The sequence below is a fragment of the Pangasianodon hypophthalmus genome, chromosome 10 (assembly GCF_027358585.1).
Source record: "Pangasianodon hypophthalmus isolate fPanHyp1 chromosome 10, fPanHyp1.pri, whole genome shotgun sequence".
Classification (NCBI taxonomy): Eukaryota; Metazoa; Chordata; class Actinopteri; order Siluriformes; family Pangasiidae; genus Pangasianodon; species Pangasianodon hypophthalmus.
Genome location: NC_069719.1, coordinates 26,672,153 through 26,698,041, shown reverse-complemented (window position 1 = coordinate 26,698,041; position 25,889 = coordinate 26,672,153). Strand labels below are relative to the sequence as shown.

Below are 25,889 nucleotides of genomic sequence, written 5' to 3'. Positions count from 1 at the left end.
CCCTAACATACTTAATGCAAAAACGATGTTGTTTCATCTTTGCGTAACCAATGATGCCTTCTATGTTCAAGCCTTTAAGTTTCTGGATTCACACTTGTCTAATTCAACTGATTTATTTGTCTCCCTAATTGCACAACAATATTTAAGTACTTGATGGCCATGAAATACAGGACAGCACTAGCTGGAAGTAGCTGCCATGTTGTAGTCAGGATATCTACAAACGGACCAAAAATATAAAGTGATATTTATATCTACCATTTGTTTATGAACTTCTGACAACACCATGCTGTCTGTACTTCGCAACAAGCAGTCGTCTTCCTGTCGTCATGGAAATTGTTGTGTTATTTTAATAGCATCACTTGCAGCACTGGAGTACTCGAACATGGCAGCCAATAGGAAACTGTAGAGAGTGTGCAAGCTTGGAAACTCACAAAGGTGGTTTCGTCTAGCTGCAACGTTGTCACTGGGACATCTATAGAAGAACCATCAAAATAAAGTGATGGGCAAATAATTATATTAAGATAAAGCTAATGCTAAAGTTTAGTCTGTGTGTGGAGTTTTAATGGTTAGACAATGCAGCTTGTTTCTTCAAGCGTGCGATCCCTTGTTTCAGGGTGAGACACTCTCTTTTAAAGTTTAAAGCCCAAACTTTCAGCTTCGATACTCACAGACCTGCTAGATATGCCAATACAACAAGACTGTGAACCCCCCCCCCCTCCCCCATTAAAAAAAAAAAAAAAAAAAACCATGATGCGGCGGCTTTAATGCACGCCCCAGCTCGATTAGGGGAAAAAATAATTAAGCTCAGTTGCCATCTGTTTGTCATGATTTTATCTCCTCTAACTTATTTGCATATTAAAGCATTAATTAAATTCTCCAAGGAAAGTAACGCTCACTTTAAAACACACTCCAAAGCCTTCGCTCTCGTTTGGAAACGGAACGGTTTTATTTTTGATTTCTGATGTATTTTCGTGAATTCCTTCCCTGTCAATCAGTTGTGCTTTATAATATTTCATAAAGATGGAGCATCTGTCGCTTATAAAGGTGCCGTATTTAAAATGCCATTGAAACACAACAGCATATTATAATCATTTTTTAAAATGATGGATTGCAGAAGTTGTTTGGTGGAAAAAAAAGGAAAGATGGACTATATGGAAGTCTAGCTCACCCAAAAACGTTCCATAAGTACGAACCCAAATCTTCATACAATCTTCATACTTGTTTCTTTTGTTACTTATGTTTAGCTACGTATATTAATATTTTTCAAATTGTTATAAAATGGCAGAAAGAATCTGTATTTACACACTTAGGTTCTATATTATAACTATGTTGTTATTTTATTATAGTTGGCTGAGTAATATCGAATTGCGGTAAGTGAAAATAGTGGTTCCGTTTGTCCAAGATGGCCGCCCCATAATGTTAGCTAACCAAATTATGTGGTCGTTGCATAGCCACACCGTTTCCTGATTACAAACGTTTCGTCGTAGCAATGTAACTACTTACGTCATGAGAACTAGAAAAGCAAAAGTCCTCGATACATTGTAACTTATTTTACATTTATTTTACCAGTAACATTAAAGTGCAGTAAGAAAATAATGTTTCGATTTGTCCAAGATGGCCGCCCCCATAACGCAAGCCTCATAATGATTTGCTTAAGCAACTTTTGTCAATCGTTTTTTTTTTTTTTTTTGTCAGTTCTCATTTAACCATAAAAGAACGTTGAATTATAAAGGTTTTGGGTACAGTGTGCTGAATGTTTGCTGTGTATTTACGGAAACGATAGACTTACATTATTTATTAGCTAGCTATAATTATTATCTTAGCTCTAGAGCAAAACTATAGGATCAACAAACATGTTTTGTCTGATAGATTGTAGGGGTTAAGGAGAAAACTGTGTAAAATCCGCCAAACTATTTCTTTAAGCCATTTTACGCAGGCATATTTTACTCTGGCCATGTGTGTGTGTGTGTGTGTGTGTGTGTGAGTGTGTATACACTACTGGGATTTGTCTAGGTCAGGGCACAACATAGCAGAACGAGTGACACTTGTATTAAGTAAATCTTATCATCAGAAATCAGCAGGCGATCAGATCGAGTGTTTCGGAGATTCAGTCTTGTGGAATTCCCTCTGGCCTGAGAAAAGTGAAAAAAAAAAAAATCATCTTTCAAATGAAATGTGTATGAGACAAAGTGTGTGTGTGTATGTGTATGTGTATGTGTGTGTGACGCAATTTGGGATGCGCATGTTTAAAAAGGGAGGAAGGTGGCGGGGAGAAAACGTCGGTCCTCGGGTCTTTGTTTACAGCATCTGATTTGGCATGCGTGTCGATGCTCGGCTTCATTTGATCATCGGCCCCTTGTTGGCGTGAATTATTAATTATTTACCCGTCTAAAATATTCATAGAGGGAGTTTTATGAAATGCAGGATTCCAAGGACAAGCTATCAGTGGCTGTAGCAAGGTAGTTTATTCTCGTTTTCTTGTTTGTGTTTCTTATCAGAGGACTGTGTTGACATGACGGGTGAACGATGTTCATCAGGATCGTCCTCAGCTGGGGTTGTGTCCTGCGAGGTTTTAGCGAGTGTGTGTGTTTGCTACTTGAACATTAGTATGGAGGTGGTCAGTGATAACCTGGTGTGGGTTTCAGGCTCGCAGAGACGTAATCGTAATTGCCGGTGTTAGCGTGAGAAGCGTCACTAAGTGCACATGGAGAGGAAGTGGGCTTTGCGGGAGACGATGTGTGTAGAGCTCGGAGACGTTCGGGGACGTCTGGGGGGGAGTGTCAGGATGGTCATGGTGTCTGAATCTCTGATGGAGAAAGAGAGAGAGAGAGAGAGAGAGAGAGAGAGCACATCTCTTACGGCACTGATGACAGATCAACACATCATGGGCCAATCAGTCAACTCCGGAATTATTGGCACCCTTCTTTTCTTTCTTGGAAATGATACATATAAAACGCACGGTATAGCTTTTTTTCGAGTAGTAGTTTTTGCTTCACTACTTAAAACGCTCATACCAAAAGTATTGGCACCCCCCAAAAAACAGCACCTCTTCCTGGAGCATCTATCAACGTTGAAGCCATTTGTAGAAACTCATGGACTGATCTGTCTTACATGCACAACATTTCAAGCTCTTCTATATACATAAAGTTTTGTGCATGTGGATGCTGTCTTTAATTCAGACCACACTGCATCAAAAGAGCTCAAATCATTATAAACATTGTTTATAATATGGATATTATTGTTCAACGCCACTGTAACATCCTCACTACCTGTGACTCCATCACCAGAATTTAATTCTGCATTAATGCACTAGGTTTTAAACCAATAAACCCACGAAGTTTACTGTTAACAGCCTGCAGTGTGTGGCAGAAGAAATGTTTATTGCGAATATTATTAATAATAAAGTACATTATTTATTGAACAATTATATATTAAATTATCTGCTTTGTGTCAGCCCAAAGAACCCTTACCCATGATAAAATCACACTCCCTCTCTTGGCTTATAGTTTTATTTTGCATCTTGTGATCATTCCTGTGTCAATATGGATGCATGTTTGGCATCATGTTATTGAAAGATCCACCTACTTGCAGCTCGTAACCTCTTGGCAGAGGTAACTATGGTCCGGGTCTGCTCATACTTCCTCCTGTTGGCATATTTTCACCTGGTATTTTGGCGTCATTATGTATTTTTTTTATATCCTGAGTTGTGCAGGTCAACAACCATCTGCCTCGTTTATGTTGAAAGCTCTTAGGTTTTTACGCCATGGTGATGGATGCTTTGTATTTAGATTTAATTTAAATATTCTTTACGGGTTCAAATAATATTGCCACGTCATGTTTGGGAGACAAAATGCAATCATTTAAAGAAAAAAATGGACAGGAAATTAGTAAATTAATAAACTGTGCATTTATTTTATACTATCTTTTTCTTCTATTCCTTTGCAGGGTACCAAAAATTATGGAACAGACTATTTACACACACACACTCACACACACACACACAGTGAACTGCATGGATGGACTCACATATGGCCTATGCACTGACTCCACACCCACGCATACATACACAAATACACTTATGCATGCACACAAATTGCCATAAACACACAGCACACACGTTATTATGAAAAACTTCCAACTGAACTGCAGATATCAGCAACGTTAGCGCTGATTACATTAGTTACATTCAATGCAGCCAAAATTACAGCTAATGCAATCACAGCAACGCAGTTTTTGCTGTTTTTTTTTTTTTTTAAACGATGGTATGATTGCGAATTATGTTCTCAAGTTGTGCGTCTGCGGGAGCCGAAAGCGTGCTCCATATCATAGCGCTACTTCCTCTGAATCCTTCCCTGGCAGGTTCTGGGGCATGAAAACAGGCGTGATATGGAAAAATAACATTCAGGTGTTCATCAAAATCAGCCCTCGGAGACTTCTCACACCACTTCTGCTTCAATTGGCTAACACCCTCACAGCTTGTTTAGTGTGTATCTCGTCTTGTTGAGCAGTTTGGATTGGAGTTTGTACTTTAGTTGTTTCTCCAGGCTCTGGGATCAACTGTGGTGTGATATTTTGTTTTACACACATCCTTCAGTCATTGGATAAAGCTGTGACTAATGTACTAATAATACACAACTCTTATAGTCTGATTCATTATACCTCTGTTTAGTATACAACAAGTTTATCCAAGTTTACGACACGCATACCAATGTATACTCAGAGAAAAGTATGCTAATGGCACATACTTCACCTTGGCTCTCCGCAACAAATCCAAAGCCAGGCCCATCAATATCCTGGTGGCAGGAAAGTAATAAACACCACAATCCAAACCAAAAGCAGGTAACTTCAGTGGACATTTTTCCTTTTTTTAATCTATCTTCCAGCTTGTGAATATCAGCATGCACTACATTGAAATGCTACTGCATATCCCATAAAGCCTATCGAAATTCATTGGCTCAGTTTGCTCAAAAATATTCATGAAACTGAACCCACATTCATATCCTGTTACTATAGTAGCAATATAGTAGTATGCTAAAATTACAGCAAACATGTAATTTAAAAAAAAATAACAATCCAAATTTGACATAAATGTTGTTAGGCTTGAGATTCCAACGGCTGAACAAAAAAAAAATTTGAGCCCAATATTATTTTCAGCGTGATTTTATAATGTAAAAATAGCACACCGTAACATAATTCTTTGATCGTGACTTGAGATTGGTCTTAGAATGCATAATGTGACGTGCTCACTGGCGGTTTAGTGCCATTGAGACCAAATGCAGTTGACGATCAAGTTCGGGCAGTATGAGGAATTTTTATTAAAATCTCAGAGTGTGATTTGGCTACGATGCTCATTTAAAAGCCATCAATAAGAGGATGGTATGGGATGATGCAAAAGTCATGATGTAAAAATATAGTAATGGGTATGGTGAAATATAAATAAAACATGCTAATGGACAAAAAAAAAATCCTTTTTACTTCAATCTCATGTCTGTTTTCTGCACAAACTGATTTCTGGATCACGATAGCAAGTCTTTAATCGTTAGAGTATCTTCATCATATAATCTGACACGGAGAAGACGTTACAGCATTCGAATATAGAATCAAATATAGTCAAATATAGAATTAGGCCATGATTTACAATGTAATGAGTAATAGTCTTATAAGACAGCTGAAATCGCACAAACTGGCTTTTAGTGAAGATGAATGAATGAATCTGTTGCACATGGAAACTCATACTTTTAAGACGTCCTACGCATTTATACTGACTTTCCGCTTGCATCTTCAATGCCTACTAATTCATACATGATAAATGCATTGTTTGGTCTTGTATTTCCTAAAGTAACTTTTCCTGTGAAGTTCGGATGATTGAATCCTCGGTGAGATGAAAAGCAAAAGAATGATAAATGACAGAAGGGTCTGATGCGGTTCGATGGCAGTGGAACATTTAAGGTTAAAAATATTACAAATCTTTTCCTGCAGCTCTGAAATTGGCCCAAAAACTTTAGAAGAAATCTTTCTCTCTCTCTCTCTCTCTCTCTCTCTCTTTCTCTTTTTCTCTTTGCACCCTCGATCCAAACAGTCTTGCTCAGTTCCTGGTTTATTTTCAGGGGCAAAACAGGCATATTTGCCAGCTGTGTAATTTACTGTGGCGCTCATTTGCATATTAAAGCATTAATTAGCCCCTCAGAGTGCGCGAGCGTGTATAGTGTAATCATTGGCCGTGTAGTGTTTGGGTCGGGTGTTTGCGCCGTCGGGAGCACGCGGGGGTCTCTGGGTGCTCGTGTTGACCATGCGGTGCATGCTTGTCGGCTTTGTTTCTCTCTCTCTGTCTCTCTTTTTCTTCTTCTTCTTCTTCTCTCTCTCTCTCTCCCCCCCCGCTGGAGAGGGGGATGAGGCGAGATTGTGCTGCTCAGTTTTCCAGCTTTTTCCGAGCCCTTTGATGTGTCACACTCGATCTGTCTCCCTGTCATTTTAATCGCTCTACTTTACCCCCATCAGTGCAGTCAGAGGTGTGACCTACAGTTTCACAGGAAGGAGCTTGCTTTTTTTCCTACTTCTTCTTCATTTGATAGTGATGGAGGGAGGATGGGAAGGATGCGGAAGAAAGTCAGAAAGACAAACTGGTGTGTGAAAGACGGGATTTTTTTAAAGGCCATGTCACAACTGTGTGTCAGAAATATAAATCAATAAGATGACATACTCAACAAATATGTAATATAGCACATGAATAATAACTTCGCAGTAGATAATTGATAAGATGGCATAATTCCCGTATAAAAATCTTTTGAATGCAGGTACTTTTTTGAGGTTTTGTCTAAGTAGATGTTTAAATGTATATAAGAAGAAGAATATTTTTACTTCAGCATTTCCTGAAATACTCTTATGGCTCATATTTTGATATGACGGAGAGTCATCTTCCTCTCCGTCTCCTCAGCTGGAAATGGCCCGTCGGATGAGCCGGTCCATCAGAGTTTTTGTATTTCCCTTTGGGCATGTCCTCTAACTCTACGCTCAAGCGCTCCGAGTCACCAGTCAGCCGCTCTGAGGCTCATCTGAATATCATGAAGCCCTCAAGTCACTGCTTTTTTATCGGGGGCTTCATCCAGCGAGAACTTTCCTTTCCCTTTCAAATATCCACGCCTGCAGAAGCACCTCATCCCCCCTTTTTGAATATGGATGTTATTTTGAATATGGATGCGATGCCCATCTCGGGGTGTGAGTGAGGGAGGATCTCATCTTGAGAGGAACTCAGCAGAACTTCTAGCTTCATCATAATCATGTCGAGAACTTATAGGTCATGTGTTTGAGAAGCGGGTATCAGACGGCATGAGCTTCCTTTCTGAAGTGACTGATAAATAATCACTAAATTCACGTGATTTTATATTTATTAAATAATATTAATAACACGATGATGGTGGAGATCACGATCAGTGGTTACTATCAACTATAATTGTCTAGAGTTGTTGTAGTTATTAATTAGTTATTGTAGATATAAGCTTAATTAACTGGCAACTTAAATTGAATGAGATTAAAATGATGCTAATGTGTTTCTTTTAGGATGTTCATTTCTTAATCAAAAGAGAAATACCTTGAAAACAAGCTCAAATCATTGTAACTTAAGTCTTCATGCAATTTTAATAAATGATGGGAAAAAAATTCATATATTATGTGAAGAATGACACACTTGGGGAGATGCTGTTATAGGAAAATAATCAACGACACATTTGCCTAATTCGCTTAACACACCTTTCCTATTGATTTCACTATAGTGACAGAAAAATGTACTTCAAGATGAATAACTGAATAATAAACCAATGGTTAATATTTTAATAGTTCTATTATACTCATCACTATAAAATCCCCATCACTTCTGCTATCTTTTTTCCCTTTTATCCACAGCTGAAAAGCAGTAATCGATATATATGCAAGGCTCAGTGGTTTGTGTTGTGTCTGAATTAGGAAAGTTTCACAACAATACCATGTGTTGTGTACGTTTAACACGTCTGCGTGGAATTGTTTTGTCTGTTAGCAAAAACACCTTGATTGAAGTGTAACGCCGCTCTCCGTGTCTTCAGTCTCCGTACACAGCTAACTTTTCGACTTCTTTTCTATCGTGACAATTGAACAGATCAATCATAGACAGAAGAAGTTAAATTGAGATCATTTCTATCCCTCCCGTTGCCGCTTCTCACATGAGCATCCGGTGTCGCTAGCAAGCGCGCTCGGTTCACAGTCCTAAACAATGGCTGAGAAGAACAGAGCTGCTATGAATTAACACCATCACCTTTCAGCTGACACATTTTCGGTGTGACTTTGAGAAGGATTTTTTTTGCCTCTGTTACACTCTCGCTTTCGCCCTCCGTTTCTTTCTCTTCGTCTCTCATCGCTGGCATGGATCTCAGGAGTCCTGTATTTGTTCCACTGTCCCACCTGACTGAATTGGCAGAACGCTGGTGTGTTAGCGTGACCACAGAGGGTATCTGTGGAGGGGGTTGGCTGGGGTAGGTAGTAGGGCACTGCCTGTCCCTGTCCCTGTCACACCGGCCCAGGCTGCCTGGGCACCATGGAGGGGAGATAATTGGATTTGTTGTCACCTCCAGCGGCTGCCAGGAGCGGGCGTCTGCTCTGCTTAGCGATGAAGACATCAGCATGACAGGGACCCTGCGAGAGGATCAGCTGGCATGGCGGGCACCACTAATAAAGTGCCAAGGTTGTCACGTCCAGGCGGGCAGAAGCAGGCCAGCTGTTCAAGCGCCCGTGTCCCAACGCCAGGCCAGAGGGGAGCAAGAGTGGGCATCCATCATTAGTTGGCTCGCCAGAACTCTCAGTTCAGATTGAGCGAGGAGGCATGGGTTTGACCTCTGGCCCTCTTACTCATGAGCCGAGCTGGGCACTGTGGCAGCACTGGCGCTGGAGGCCAACACTACGGCTCCATGCCATTCCATACTCGTGGATGGCACCTGTTTGGCGTTGGGCTGAGATGATGATGGGCTAGCAGGTGAGACGCCCCGGTGGTAATCAGTCCCTCGCTGTCCATCGCTCCATCATCGCTTCGCTGCGTGCCATGTCCTACAGAGAGCAGTATTTTCTCTTTCTCACGCTCCACACACCATTCCTTTTATTCTGTAGCTTGAAAGTTAAAGGAATAGTTCAATGAAAAATGTACATAATTTGACTGATCAGCCAAGACATGTTTACTATCCTTAAACTCGAGCTATAATACTAAAGTAACTAACAACTAATGGAAGTTTATCTGACCAAAATCACCAAAATATGCTAAACATTTTTAAGTAACTTATATGGTAAAATAGTAGGGAAAGTCTATATTTAAAAAATGGCTGGTTCGATAATGTTACGTTACTTAAAACTACATCAGCAAATATTTTGGGGGAAATTACGTAGCTACATTTCCTACATTAGCGTCACAGCACCAGTGCAAAACAAACTACTGCAGCAAAACATGGACTTCAAATGAAATTTGGGATACATGGAAATATGTGTTAGGCACAATGGAAAAGAGTTCGCCCTATTGTCAGGAATTCGAAATCTGATTCTGATTATGCCAGAGCCATCCGTGGCTGGAAGTACAAGATAGCATAATTGGCCTTGATATGTGGGTAGTTACTCTCTCTCCTGTCAACCAGAGCGATGCTAGCCAATCGTGGGTGTTTGAGAGCGTCATGTATGCGGAAGAGGGCCGATAGCACTTTCCTCCGAGTGTTCAGTAGAGTTAGGTAGTGGGTGGAATTGGCAAATGAAGAAAATGGGAGAAAATGGGAGTAAAAATCCCCCCAAAAAGTGTAAATTATATTTCTTTATGGTTTCAATCAGAATCCTGTTTTTTCGAGGGAGTTTTATTTAAACAATTATTATCTGAAGATAACTTATTATTATCTTATTGGATAACCCTGTGTTTATAGAAACATGGAACATGAGAGAAATCTGTAAGAAAAATCTATTGTGACTGTAATAGGATACACACATTAGCTGTGTTAGAAGACTTAAGTAAATTGTGAAGACAAATACATTCATGGGCTTGCTCTATCCCATATGAAACACGAGGTAGCTGTAGCTGATCCGTGGTTGCATGTTTGCCTGCCTGGCCTCGATTTAAAAGAGTAGTATGAGTGTCCGTAATTGGGGAAAACATGTTTTTCGGGCCTAGACATCTTGGTTTCCCCAGGGATCAATTAGAGACACACTCATTCAGCGTGCTCTATTCAAATGAATACCTGAAGAGTTCCTTAACAGCTATGTCTTTTACAGGATAAACACTCGTGATAAAAACCTCATCAGCAGGAGTGTGTATACATATAAGCAGAAAATTACAATTTGCTTGGCTATGAAATTTGTCATGGTTTTAAACTCGGTGGGGAAAGAAGTAAAATTGTTACAAAAGGACGATGTGTTATAGGATTTTAAATACCAAAGATATAATGGGCTCTGGGGTCTCATGTAGACTTTTATTTGCATGGTTAAGTTGGACTAAATGTCCATAACCTGATTATGTTCTCATTTATGTAAATCCAGCCAAGTGCATATTAACCCAGCTCCATTCACCAGGAGTCATATAAGTGGCTTGCACATATTTTGTGGCTATTAAGGATGGAATTGGTGCTTATTTTCCTGCTAAGAGGGCATGGACACTAAGCCGCTCGTTTAGTTACTTAGTTATTCAATTAATGGAGGTATGTATTACAAGCTTATTGGATTTACAAACCTATCATAATAATAATTGCTTTACTGAGAAAAGATATATATTTCTAGGGATGGACTATGTGAGGAATAAAACACAATGGGGCATGCTGTTATAGGAAAATAATTATCGATAGAGGGTGTGATTAATTTTCCAATAACAACAAGTCAGGAAGTGTTTTATACCACAGCAATTTGCAGATGATTACAATTTATTATTTTTTTATTATCCATTTATAGTTACATTCAATGTTGTGGAATGTTCGTGAGACATGTTAGATCCTGCTATCATTTGTGTTATAGCAGCTACAAACAGTCGTTCCATCCAAACAAAAACCAATCAACACAAAGCCTATGGGTCATGTTACCGAGAAACCAGAAAGTGCAAACTCGTCTGTCCTGAAGACTTTTCTGTGGTGAAAAACTTCTTTCAAAAAGTTTTATCCTTGACTGTTACAAAGCGCTGACACCGGAGACTCCTTCCATACAAGTTAAATAAATGTCTGCTTATAGAAAACTTCACCATGTCAACAATTACACATACTTTTAATAAGTTTATGTCAAATGGCAATCATATCATATACAGTATACAGTAATTCCCTGACTATAGAAATCTATATATTATGTATTAGAATGAGCGCGTTAACACAAACCTGTGATTTGCTTTGCAGCCGGAACTACCGACAGAGGTGCTGTTAGAGAAAGTAAACAACCAATCAGATTTGAGAATTAAACAGTGCTGTGGTATATATTAATGTAAAAATCTCAACAGCATGTGTTCTCAAGGAATGTAGCAGACCTAGATTAAGATTGCATGTGGGATTTTATTTATTGATTCTCATGCCCCTTGGCTCTGTCAGCGGGCAGCAATGTAAAACTCTCTCGGCTTCGTCTTTACTCAGCTCTCGACACACACACACACACACACACACACACTGCTCTGAGAGAGAGAGAGCATAAATAGGGCATTGGATGTGAAATACAGGTGTGTCACGTCACACCCTCTCGCTGCAGACTCTACTACACACCTACCTGCTACATTTAACATCACGATTACATTTTATTAGTTTCATGAGTGCTGTTTTGTATAAAATGCTGTTTTTTTTCGATTTGGTGACACTAAAAATTGTGATCAATATTGTGTATCGTGAAGGAAAACTTTTAAAGAGCGTGCATTCCTAACACAGTTCCAGAGTTTAATGATGAGTTACCTGGCAAATCAGTGTTTTCTTCCATATAATTAATGACAGGAAGTTTGTTTTTTCACTGAATGATTCACTTTGTGTCACTTTTCATCCAACTAAAAAATACACAGAATGTAATCAAGCATTAGGATTTCATAGCCGAACCCATCACACTGCAATGACAATTCGTGCTCAAAACTCTTTCCTAGAGATGATATTCTCTACAGAAATCAAAGATCTGGTCAGTTCAGAGCCTCAGTATTGCTCTTGGTAATGAAGTCTCTTCATGTTTAGTCGTCCACCTGAAATAACCTTGCCATGCCAACGCTCTCTGAGAGAGAAGGAACATATATCTACATACATCCAGGTCACAGATGGTGCTTTGCCGTCACTGACTCCTAATCTTCATGGCATGCATTAAAATGAGTCATTAAAATCAGCACCACGGTTCCATCGCTTCCTCTCTTCCTTATTCACAATGCACGATGCTCATCGCTTTCTATCTCTCATTTCTCAGTCTTTTTCACTGCTGAGTACAATATTACATTTTGTTATACTGAATTCCAGTGCTACTTTTGTTTTTTAACAATCAGATGACCTCATAAGTTTATTTTAATGCGCTCGTTTTAAAACGTTGCCGTTTCTATAGTAACGGCTCATTCACAGGCGAACGATATCCAAAATCTAAGCCTAATAAACAGGTTTAAAAAAAGTTGTTATTTAACAAAAAAAAACTTATAAAAGTTGATATTTGTAAGGAGATGTTTATATAACATTAATGGAAGGAGTCTCCAGTTCCAGCACTTTGTAACGGTCAGTAGGTTTTCCGCCATGGAAAAGTCTTCAGGACGGAGGAGTTTATTCTTTACAGTTTCTCATTAACATGACAAGCTGTGTTTTTTTTTTTTTTTTTTTTTTTTTTTTTTTTTTTTTTTTTTTTTAAGAGAGAGAGAGAGAGAGAGAGAGAGAGAGAGAGTCTGGTGAGGGAACAGCTGCTAAGTGATAACAGGAACTAACTTGTTTCTTGGACATGAAATGTAACTATAAACAGATAAAAAGCACGATTTTTTTGTTTTTCAACTAAAAATTACATAATGGTGATTTTTTTTCTGGTAGAAGAGGCATACCACACTTTCTGATGTGCTGTTACTTGGAAAATAATCATCATCAGTGTGGTAACAGTGACTCTGCTTTATCACACCACCCTGCCGTTGATTATTTTCCCATAACAGCATGTCTCGAAGTGTTTTATTCCTTTCAAAGCCCAGCGAATAACAACATCTGGCCTTTACATTCACTTGCTTCAAGAAACAATTATAGCCATCTCCTCCTCGAGCTAATATCTCACCACCTGAGATTCATTAAATGTCTGAGACTGATGTTAGAAACGTAGCGCGAGTCACGGGGTGAACAAACAAAAGGGTTTTGCAGCACGAGAAGCCATCAGGTCAAAACTGCACGACAAAAATCATCTCTCTCCGCCACACTCGGGGAACAAAACCCGTCTGGAGCTTCTCTGTTCTGCCATGATATTTGAATGTGAAGCTGTGGAGATCAATTAAATAAGCAGCGGCTGCAGTCGGTAGCACTCGAGTCCGCCCCAGAGGTCACAGCGGGGTCGTTTTCCAGCACTCGCGCCTGATAATCGCTGCAAATCACGGCTCTCTTAAGCGCCGGGGCTCACCTTAATTACTGGTGCTGGGGTGAAATTTCACACCGCATGTAATGCACAGATGAAAGCAAATTGATAATAGACGACTGAAAGATACTTTTTTTTTTTTTTTGGAGAAAGAGCAGAGGCTGGACCTCGTGAAGTGCACATCATTCACACACTGGGTGCGTGCGCTGAAATGTGAATGTATCTGAAAGATGGGAAATACGAGATACGATGTCTCAGGAACAGTGCACTTGTTTTCATCGCAGTAACTTTATTTTGACACGATGTCACATTTGCGTGCCACGCTTTCTGCGAGTGTCCTCATTACTAACAGTTATCAGATTTTTTTTTTTTCATTCCCGTCGTCCTTAACAATATGTTAATGTGCTAATTATGAGAATCAGTCATGAAATAAAATGGAACTAACTATTCATCTGGGTTGGCTGAAGTTTAAAAGCATTTTATAAACTTTTGTGTGTCATTTTTGAAGTGAGCTTTTTTGTTTTTCTTTTTGAGAAACAGTTTTCCGCGTCTACAGCAGCATCATTTATACTTTATTACACCACAACGCTGTTGAATTCTCAAATCTGATTGGTCAGAAGGTGTTGATTAACATTCTACAACAGCAGCTCTGACAACAGTTCAGTAGTCCCGGCTGCACAGGTTCATATTAATGTACTGGTTCTAATACGTTGTCGTTTTTATAGCAAAAACTTACAAATGATGAACTATATTTAAAAACTGTGTTGTTATTTAACAAAGAAAAACATGTAAATGTTGATATGGGGCAGCTTTCTGTTTATTTATTTATAACATTTATGGAAAAGTGTCAGCACTTTGCAGCAGGAGGTTTTCCGCCGCAGTAAAGTCTTCAGGATTCTTTGCTAGTTCTTGGTAACATGACATGCTACATTGTATTTTTTGCTTTTGTTTTTTTGTTTTATTAACTTCAAGAGAGAAAAAAGAAAGCCTGGTGCGGGAACGACTCTTTATAGCTGCTATAACGTAAGCGATAACTTGTTTTCCGGACATTTCACAACATTAACTGCAACTGTACACAGATTTGAGCTGAGCTCAAATAATGATTGAAAAAAAAAAATGATTGAAGTTGGACTAAAGTAGGCTACGTTTTCAAATTAAATAAAGATTGGACAGCTGCGCTGTATACTGAGACTTTCTCTCTGTATTTGTGTGGACACTTATGTTCGCAAACAAAATTACTTTTACCTTAAAAGTGAAAAAAATGATCAAATTAGAAACACTTAAAAAAAAAAAAACACCCACAAATCTCATTTCGAGTCACATCCATTTCACGATCCTGTGCCTGAACATCCATTTCGTGTACAACAGTGACATCTACAGTCGGAGGCAGACGAGACGCTTTCCGACGTATATGTGGAATAAGATGGATAGATAAACACGACAGTGTGTGTAGAAGAGACTGAAGGAGGAAATAAAGTGCTGGTAATTACAGCTCTTTATGTTATTGAGTAGAAAGATCCAGACATTTTAAGTACATTTTATTTAAGCTACATTTTATCAGCCACTCTTTTCTTTCTGTCTTATAATAATAAAGTCACAACACAATCAAACACCACAAAATAGCTAAGACTTGTTTAATAACAATGAGGAAAAATGCAATTTGCAGCTTGTTTGATTGTGGATTTTATTTTTTTCATATATTATTATTATTATTATTATTATTATTATTATTATACTGTATTATATAGAGTGGCAATGAAGCACTCGTCTTAAATAAGATCATTATTTTCCTCAACAAAATTAATAATAATAATAATAATAATAATAATAATAACAATAATAATTTCTATTTCTCACAAATAACAGCTACATTTCTTTTTAAGTCATACTCCTATCTTATTCAATCCATACTGACATTAACGTGGATAAAAGTGCAACGACAGAACGCATTTTTTAAATGCAAAAAATAAAAATAATAAAACGCGACGCATGCGTAGGCCTACTTGTTACTGGCATCTGAAATGTTTGGTAATTTACATATATTAGCATATAAAGTAATTGGCACAGATGCCAAGAAAACAGTGGAAAACAGATTAATTGTCATCCACCAGCCATGGTGACACAGTTAAAAATGAGGCCCTCTTTTTAAGAAGCCAATTATCAGAAAGTTTCCAAAGTAGCCTTTTACATCACACACACACTCACACACACACACACACACACACACACACATATATATCGATGAATACATGATCAGTAATGTCAGTTGGAGCATGTGTACTTTAGATTTTTACTTTAAATCTTTGTGTATGTACAACTCTATACACACACACACACACACACACACACACACACACACATATATATATATATACGGCGGTGATAGATTCTGCTCTGGCGTGCCGCAGCTCTACTTTTAGCCCCTGTAATAATTGGATAGTGCCTCCATTTATAAGGCTGTCTGAGGGAATGCAGAGCTAACAAATGAGCTAGTTTAGTTGCCAAGACCAGAGCAGAGCAACTTAAACATCTCCTTTTTTTTTTTTTTTTTATCGCCGCTGTGCAACGGAGACCTTAAATAATATCAAGGAAGAGAAGGAAGAGATACCGAGAGATAGTGCTGATCGTTTGTGTTCAGTCAGATTACATAATGGGAGATACGAGTGATTTATACTTTATCAGTTATTACAAGAATAAATATGGATGGATTATAATGGACCAGTGAGCACACACACATACACACACACACAGAGCCATAGTGTTTGATTGGCACTGCCTGTGAGTGTTTGTGTAAAGGCTCATTCGGCTCTGAGACCCCCGAAACCCCTGGCGCTCTGCATCGGCCTGCTCTCGCTGCCCCTCAACGCACAGCCTTATTTGTACTCGTTAATGACTTTATAATTCGTGGCCGGCAGGAACCTGCTTTTATCCCGATTAGTTTAGAAGCCTGGCAAACAAAAAAAAAGAGCCCGGGTAAGTGGCACGGTGCCAGAAGGAGCTCATGCCACTGAGCCTCTTGTCCATCTGCGTCGTTCTGGTGTAGGATAGAGAGCCTTCCCTGTAGATGTTCACAAACAAGTATCGACTGCTGTGAAGCTCAGCGAAGTCTGAAAAGACTTCTCGCGACACCAGTGAATGTTTTTGATACCTGGAGATATAGCACGATCGCACGTTCCTCTGAAGTGGTCTTGCTGAGCTTTGTGAGCTTTTAAAGGGCTTAAACTTCAAGTAAAGCAACGTCCGCACACTTTGTGTCCTCTCCTGTTTGCGTTCACAGGCTGAGAGTTTCTTAACATCACAACCCATCAAAGCGTTCGTAAAGGCCCGGAGAGCGTTACACAGCTTTTCATCACGAGGCCTGATGGTTTACTCGTCTCTCTCGTGCTCTCTAACATGTCACGCTAGACGGTTTCCTCATCTGTGATCCTGGTCAAATCAGGAGACCCTTCGTTGTATATATATATATATATATATATATATATATATATATATATATATTTTGTATATTTTACCTGCAAGATGGTTTGATCTCGCTGAAGACAGGGTGCTGCTTTTCTCCCCCCCTCTGTTCATCTTTTCCACCCACCCAGCACCCCCCTTCTGTGCGTCTTTTGCATGCATTGTCTTTGAACAATGCGCTGTTTGAACAGTACGCTCGTGAGGAAACAGGCGCGCTAGCTCGCAGCCTCGCCTTTTATCACCCGCTTCTCCCAGTGACGCTATTAAAGCTTATGTTTCATTAAAAAAAAGGGGGACGCGGCCAACAGGAGACAGACGAGCGCGACTTCAAACGCGCTGCCGTAACGCGCAGACAGCATCTCAACCGAGAGGACAGACAAAGCAGGACCGAAAGTGTGTCTGACTGTGTACATGTACCTGAGAGGTGTTAAATCATTAATTAGGACGATTCCAAACACCTCCCCATCCTTCCCTCGTCTTCAGCGTGCACCTTCGCTACTTCATACGGCCTCGAAATCCATGACATTCAAGATTCCCAGCTGTGATGCGTCCATAAAGCAGTGGTCAGATTGTAAAAATAATTATAAGGGGGATTATTGCCAGGTCTTAGCAAAATTTCCAGCCCAATTATATCTAGAAAAAAAATGCAAAAATACTTAAGACTAGCCCAAAAAGTTGGCAAAAGTGAGATGCATTTTTCATCTTTTTTCCTCAGTCTGTGCATGATAAGCAAGTTCACAGTGGTGTGCACGCATTTCTGATTTGAAGTATCTGCAATTTGCCTTTTTTTTTTTTTTTTTAATCATCACCTGCTATGACCACTATCTACTCCATAATCCAAAATACTTTCTTCCCTCTCCCAATCTCACAAACTGTCTGTGCTACCACTTTCTCTTTATTTGCAGAAATTGGTTTGTTTTTATTTCAATTGTTTGATTTAAAACAAGGTCTTGAAGGCTGCTGACAATTTTTAAATTCACCAAAAAAATACACTTTTTCCACCTGCATCCTTGTTCCAAAACTAGCCCAAGTTGGCACAAAAACCCTGAATATCTGAAAGAAGCTAGCTAGACAACCTACTAATGTAATAGCTAATTAGTAACTCAGTGTAATTAACCATTAAAGGTGCTGTGTGTAATGTTTAAACGTGTTTACAGACCTGTAATAATTGTATAATTTCAGAGTCACATTAGCAAATCTGTCATTCATAATATTAGCGTACAGTCGATTTGCGAAGTTTCTTCGTTTCATTCAAATGTAAATTGTAACTTTGTGCTCTCAATGTAAGACGAACACGATTCATCGCCATTTAAGTGGTTCAAGTTGTGAGAACACTGTTGCTAAGCGACTAGCAAATATGAATACAGAGTTTCAACTAGCTAATGACTGAATTAGCTAGCAAGTCGCCATTAAATCTTTTATATAAACAGTGTAAAGGCACAGTGACAGTGGAAGTGAGATGCAACTGTCAGGAATGTCAACAGTTTCCTCCGATGTGTCAATAAATGATTATAATTAGACCGTAATTCCACTTTGACTGGAAGGTTGAGAAATCACCTCTAAGCTGTCAGGAAATTTCTACAAAGAGAGTGTAGTTTATGTAGGATCTTCTCATAAACATACTGAGACCTCGAACCCAATGGAACGCAGAATTGGTTTCAGGAGAGTGGGTCGGGTCGTAACTTGGTTTGACACAACAATGAAGAACGTACGTCTGATGCGGCTGTGAATGTGAATGGAATGAAAATATTGATAATTAGCGATATAATGATATAATTTCAACGCGAATGAAAATGGAGATGCCTGTTTTTCAGGACGAGGTTTTTCTTTTCTTTAAAAACGTGGGACAGTGACATCTCCGTGCATCGAGCCCTGGTCTGAAGGTCACAAACCACCACGAGTCATCCAATCAAATAATTGACCTAGAAAAGGTCAGCAGTTGTGAGGGAAGTTTCCTGCGTAACTTTTTGAGCGCTGGCCCAGATGTTGATGAGTCTCCTGGAGAAGCAGCCGAGGCCTAAGCTCAGTGTGTATATGTGAGGAGTATGCGAGCCAAGCGGAAGGGAGCGCATGGCAGAGCCGAACTCTGACTCTGGCAGCGGAGGTGTGTTTTGCAGCCGTGGAGCTGCTGCTCCAGAAGGCGGTGGCTGTGCCCGCGGCGGGTTTCCCTCCCCGCGTTGGCACTGTGCGGGTGGCGCGGCGCTGCTGCTGCAGCGAGCCGATCGTGCCCTCTGTCACTCACGGGGAGCGGCCCCTGTCCAACTGTCACTTCCTGACAGCCTGATAATCAATCTCTTTATTAACTGCTCTGCTGAAAACAGGCTGGCACGGCGGGCATCGCCATGGCATCGCTCCGCCGGGGTCGGGAGGTTGGCACGGTGGGGTTCGACCGCTAAAAACACACCGGTGGCTTCGGAGGCCTCGTCATCCCCGGTGATAATTTATGAGCAGGGAAGTGTGCGTGTGTCGCCCATGCTGTCCGCCAGCCAGCTCCCCACCCACTACTACTGTGTATGTGTGTGTATGTGTGTGTGTTTCTTTTTCTTTCTTTCTTTTGTTCTTCATCAGATTCAGCAGAAGCATCTGTGTTTACAGCCTTGTTCTTTCACATATGAATCCCTCCTGAAGTCAAACTGATGAATAACTAAAAACGGTACGACTGAGCCGCGCCGCGTTAAATATTCACGCTGTTTTCTTGTTCGCAGGACGAGTTTCTGATTGAAACCCAGAAGAATCTACTGAGCAGGATCTCTGATCTGTGTGCGGCGAATGCTGCGGCGGCCTCGGAGACGGACCGGCGCTCTGCTACGCTTTTAACGCGTGACAACGACGACGGGAAAGATAATGACGGTGAAGCCGCAGCTCCCCAAGTCCCCACCCAAACACTTGCAAGCGTAGAAGAACAATAATTCCGTTGCAAATAATGCTAAACTCCAAATCCACGTAATAAAGCTGAAGCCTCTCTCCCTAATGAAGCCCTGGCCTCCCTGCTGTTTCCAGCCTAATGTTCCTGCCGAGGTTTTTTTTTTTTTTTTTTTTTTGTGCCACTTTCAGAAAAAGCAATTTTTACGAGCCTGCTTCCAAATGTGAATGGCCTCGAAACAAACAGAAACCTTTTCGTTCTCTTGCGCTCTTTCAGTCTAGCTAGATCACTTTATTAGAGCGGTGTGTAGTCAATCCTGTTTGCCAGGCTTCCACCTTCGATAATACTCGCTCGCTCAAAGAGAAAGACCAAAGTGTGTGAGTGTGTATGAGTGTGCGTGAGTGTGTATGAGTGTGTGCGTAAATGTAGTAGAACACCGCATAGTTTACAGAAAAACGACATTTCTGTTCACTCGCTCGAGGAGAGAAATGCGGCGCGTGGGAAGACGAACATATGTGAGGACGAGGAGGCCGCGGTTTACGTCTGCTCGTTTGTTCAGCTCGTATCTGAGACTGCGATTAGCGTGTTTAGCGGGTTACACTCCACGCTGAACGCCACTTTAAAGAAAGAAATGAGCTCCACTGAAACTTGGAGCTGTGTGTAACTATAAAACTAGGTATTGTTTTTGGAAAAGGCGTTGTATTTACTGAATGTAACAGAACATTTTTTTTTTTTTTTTTTTTTTAATTACTGATCTTCCATAAACTCACTTATTAAACCAGATTCATGTTTACAGCCTGGAAAAATATGAAATTTATTCTCTGTATAGAAAAAGGGCTAAGTATATCATATTTAAGTTGCAAGCCTGTAACATAAACAGTGTAGTATAATTAGTGTTTATTAGTACAGTGCAATTTTTATTCATTTATATTTCATTCTCTTAACTCGTGTTATTAAATTAGCGACTAAATAACAATTTGTCTATAAATGTTTAATTATTTTTCGTTGAAGGAGATTATCAGGAGCGATTCTGAATTTATAGCCGAGACATTTCTTAATGGATCTTTAATTGTTTGACTGGAGGAAGGAAAAAAAAATCACATCCAGGGCAGAACTCTGAGCGGTGGATGTCTAATCCCATGCAATGCAAATTTAGAGGAAAAAAAAAAAAAGTACAGTTTTCAGGGGTTCAAACACTCGTCTTGGAGAATCCCAGATTACTCAGATGTGTTTTGATTGACAGGTGTGTGTAGAGAAGTGTGTGTAGATGTGTAGATCAAGACGCACACACTTTCTGATGTGATTTGGGTTTCACGCAGGATTGCCAACCCACCCCTCTCTCCCCCATCACCTCCCCCCAACCCACCCCCCGGTTTGTGCCCCTCGGCACGGGGCAGGGGCAGATTGACAGAGCAGCATGGTGCCAGGCCCCGCTGAGCCAACGTCGCCCACCACACACACATAAACACACACACACACACACATACAAGATCTACCTGATGTTTTCAACAAAGGTTTCAGTCTCTCCAGCTCTGATGCCAATGGCTTTGGAAGTGGCAGAGCCTGAAACAGATGTACAGACGGTAGGAGCGATGTTCTGTACATCAGTACGTGGGGAATAAAATCTCAAACCTTGTTTCATTTCGAGCACAGAGAAGGCCACGGCCGTCACCTGAGAGTCAGCGGTGAGAGGATTGGATGGATTTTTGGAGGAGAAACAGATTCAACTGCAAAAGAGGTCATAGAAAAATATATTTTTTTTAAATTCTAGAAATAGACAGATATATGTACAAAAAAAAAAAAAAAAACATTTCAGAATAAAAGTATTGTCTCACCAAAACATGACAATATTATAGAAACCCCAAACAATCTTTTAGAATATATATATATATTGCATTTTTTTAAATTATTGCCTGGATTTAATATGAGCTTTCACACTTCATATAAACTCTAACCTTTCACCTAGATGGATTTCTTTTCCTGCACAAGTCAGCTAATGGATATAAAAATAAACACTTGCTGTGTTTAAGCACAATCATGTCCTTACTAAAATGTTTCCGGTGAATCATGTAAGGCCCCGGAATATTAGTTGCATGTAAAATATGCAGAATTGCATATTAATAATCGCATGCTGCACAGTTGCATTGATTCTTGGGGTCACTCGGTTTCAAAATCAGCTCCATAGAAACAAATTGTTGCACTAAAGCAAATTGTTGCACATTTTTTCTGAACGTAATCGATAAAATGTAGCTCCTGAACTTCATCAAGCATCGCTGCAACTACATGACATGACAGGAACCATACGACTCAGTGCTGTAATTTATACGCCATCGAACAAGCGTAGGGGTGCCAATAATTTTAGAAGAGAATTACACTGCCTATAATGGTTGAAAATATAAAAACGTTTTGTGCTACAATGCCTATAGTTCTGCAATGCAGTGTAATATAAGATGTACTGTCATAATAATAATAATAATAATAATAATAATCATCATCATCATCATCTTCTGTCTTGTATATTCCAAGCTTTTTGTTTTTTCATCTTGGATTTTAAAAGTGTTTAATTTATTTAGTGACTTATTTAAGACTTTCTGGAGTTATCATTATTATTATTATTATTATTATTATTATTATTATTATCCAGGTGAGGAATCAGTGAAGGCCTTCCAAGCCGTTAATAATGAGTAATGCTGTAAGTGACCCGCGCGCACACCGTCATCAATCACCGGAACGTTTCACTGACTCTCCAAAGAGACAGCGCGAGAGGAGCGCGGTGCGCGTGACGCACGCTTCTTGGAGGTGTTCCCCCGTTTTGATGGATTTCCGGCACGCGCTCCCAGCAGCCCCGCTGACCGCGGCCCTCTTCTCCTCCTTCCTCCTGTCAACACGATGCTGCGCGCGATCAGTCGTGAGGCGCGCGCTCGCCGCGGGCCGCTCCGCTCCTCGCCGTGTCCTCTGGCCTCCGCCCCAGTGCGCGCGAGCGCGCGCGCGTTCGCGCTCTCCGCCGTCTGCTCGCCGCTCCGCGCGCGCACAGCTCACCGAGTTCCGGTGTGCAGTTCCGGTCCTCGCTCACTGCTCACGTCCGGGTTCGTTTCCTGTGAGATATTCAGGTAGTTATTCTTAAAAGTTAATAATTATCAACATTATTATCAACTTCTTGACTATTATTAACTATTATTAAATTATTGACATTAGCAATTAGACATCTTTAACTTTTATTAATATTAATATCTATTAATAATAATAATAATAATAAGTTAATCAAATTAATTAAATAATAATGTTAATTAATAGTAATAGACAATACCTTTGTCACATTCCTTAAAGTTTTAAAGTTAATAATAATGATTATATGTATAATCATTATTATTCAAATTATAAACAGATTAGAAATCAGCAGTTAGGGATTTTTATTAGTTTAATTTATTATTTATTATTATTCACAATAATAATACAAGGACATAATTGCTTACATGTATGCCCAATAATAATAATAATAATAATAATAATAATAATAATAATAATAATACCAGACAGTCACATTCTGCTTATTCTTTAATGTCATTAATAATTATTATTATTAGATTCATATACAAACTAAAAACAAACTAGACATTTGCAGTTAGGGGGTTTTAGTAATTAAGTTAATTTATTAATAATAATAAAACAAGGACGCAATTGCTCGACCCAAATAATAATAATAATAATAATAATAATAATAATAATAATAATAATGTCAAACTTGTGCTGCTTTTTAAAATGATTTTTGTGTTCCACTCCTTTCAGAAGAAATGCCATTGAACAGGCCAATAAAGAGTGTGAAAGTTTACTTTGGAGAAGTTTTAGTTTGTTTAGTTTGTGTTGTTCTTCATAAAAGAGAACGATTATTTAGATGCGACGTTCTTTTTGATCAGTCATAATGCACAGCAGTGTGTGCCCTCTGATCAATGAAAGCGTTTTCAGGCCCACGAGAGAGAGAGAGAGAGAGAGAGGGGGAGAGAGAGAGAGAGGGAGAGAGAGAGAGAGAGAGAGAGAGAGAGAGGGAGAGAGAGAGAGAGAGAGAGAGAGAGAGAGCAGCCGATGATAAATATTGGCAGTCCAAGAAAATGTGCTTTCCTTCGATTGAAGAGAACATAATGGTATTCACATGGGAGACGTCCCGCTGAGACAGACATACACACACGCACACGCGCACACACACACACACACACACACACAGCTGTTCCTAAGCAACAAAACACACTCGACCTGTAAATGCCAGTGTGTTGATTGTCGATGGCCGGTGAAGTCCATGAATAGCAACAGTAGGAAACTTAACAGCCAAAGTATGGTAAACACACACACACACACACACACACACAGCGGAGTCCACACACAGTAAATAACTAACACACACCTAGTTTATATCAGTGTTCTTTATCTTCCAATGACTTCAAGTAACTTTGTAGTGCAGTTAAATAAATATTACATGTGTATTATAATCCAGCCATATCAGCTAAGTGTTGCATCTTATATTTGCATTATAACATAATTATAATAATATTATTATATTATTACTAACAATATTGTAACTTCTGTAGCTTTCTGTGAATGAAAATGGTTGCAAAAACTGTACATATTCTGATTGCTTTGAAAAGACTGCCATCTAGTGTCAATCTGTAGACAAGAAGCTCGGACGTAATTGTGGCTGCAGATGAATTAAGCTCCATTTCATATTTCAAAGATGCCTAAAGTCACAAGAGCAGAGCGGATTTGCGTCAATTAAAAAAAAAAATTCAAATTTAAATTCAAATCATGACTTTTGTTTCAAGTCACAAGTCAAAAGAGCAGGGCAGAATGTCTATTAATTATTTTTCGTTTAGAATAATGCAACAAAAATTCTGGTAATTATGCAAAATCTCCAGAAAAAGACAACTTGAAGAACTGAAAGAAAGATTTGCTATGACCCAGACTTCTAGTTCTGATCAGACGAAGGCGTATATTATGAATTTTACAACCAAATGTATCCAAAGAGCTGTTCAACAGATATGAAAAGAGGTCAGAGGTAAATAGTGGGCTTACAAGTCATTAGATATGATGTGTATCACATTCAGTATTTCAGAACTGATGTCAGTTTGATTTAAGTACTGATCTGCAGCGATCTGATCAGTGAAAGGGGAGAAAATACAGAGCTCAAAATGTCTGCCTCTGAGTGGACAATAACCCATACCAACACCTACCACACCAGCCTAAGAAAAGAATGTTTGGCGTACGATGGATGCTACTGTTACAATTAATGACATTGCTCCAGAAGTCAGAAAAAACATGTTGCAACCTAACAAAAATAAATAAAATAGAAATGTTAAAATATGCAGAACCTACAGTGCAGTATATTCGCAAATATATAAAAACACACCATCTTAGATTATGTGCAATATAATAAGTATTATATATCATAAATTCAGTGTCCCGCTTTAGGGAAACCCGAGAATCCATATGTGAGAAAATTCATACTCAGAAATGATAATACAAGCCAGAGCTGGAAAACTGGAAACAACACACTGAGAAACAATGCTCAGAACGGCACGACATACTCGGCAAGACTTCGCCAAGAGGAATGGAGAAAACAGGGTATAAATACAACTAATTTAGAGAATAACACAAAACAGGTGTACACATTAGAGAAACAAAGCAATATAAGACAGGGGGGAGGGACAGACCTGGAACTAAAATATGGCGTGTTGTTATAACATAAATAAAAGCATGTGGAAAGCTGTGACTCGACACTAAGAGGGGGAATTTGTGACAATTCACTGCTCATTCATTTTTAGCTCAAAAACATTGTTTGTTGCTTTTATAGGACACGTTTTTACAGATGAAGCTAATATACTGACTGAACCGATGTTTATTTATTTGGCTCCTGATACACAGGGAACGCTACGTGAAATTAAAGAACTGTAATGTTGTTCTGTGATCGTCTTTACGCACCGAACACGGAGGGAGTAGAAAGACTTTTTTTCAGTTACACATGAAATGATGACAATAACAAAGTCCATTAAGGTACTGACTC

General features: G+C 39.4%; 1 protein-coding gene across 1 annotated transcript in view; it reads left to right on the top strand.

The window, feature by feature from the left end:
• Positions 1 to 20,563, top strand: part of si:dkey-288a3.2 (protein phosphatase 1 regulatory subunit 37) — a 42,218-nt gene extending 21,655 nt beyond the window's left edge. Inside the window, exon 11 of the mRNA XM_053237324.1 lies at positions 19,683 to 20,563. Within this exon, the coding sequence (XP_053093299.1) occupies positions 19,683 to 19,886 (204 nt within the window). The 3' untranslated portion in view covers positions 19,887 to 20,563. The remainder of the gene's footprint in view (positions 1 to 19,682) is intronic.
• The last annotated feature ends 5,326 nt before the right edge of the window (positions 20,564 to 25,889 follow it).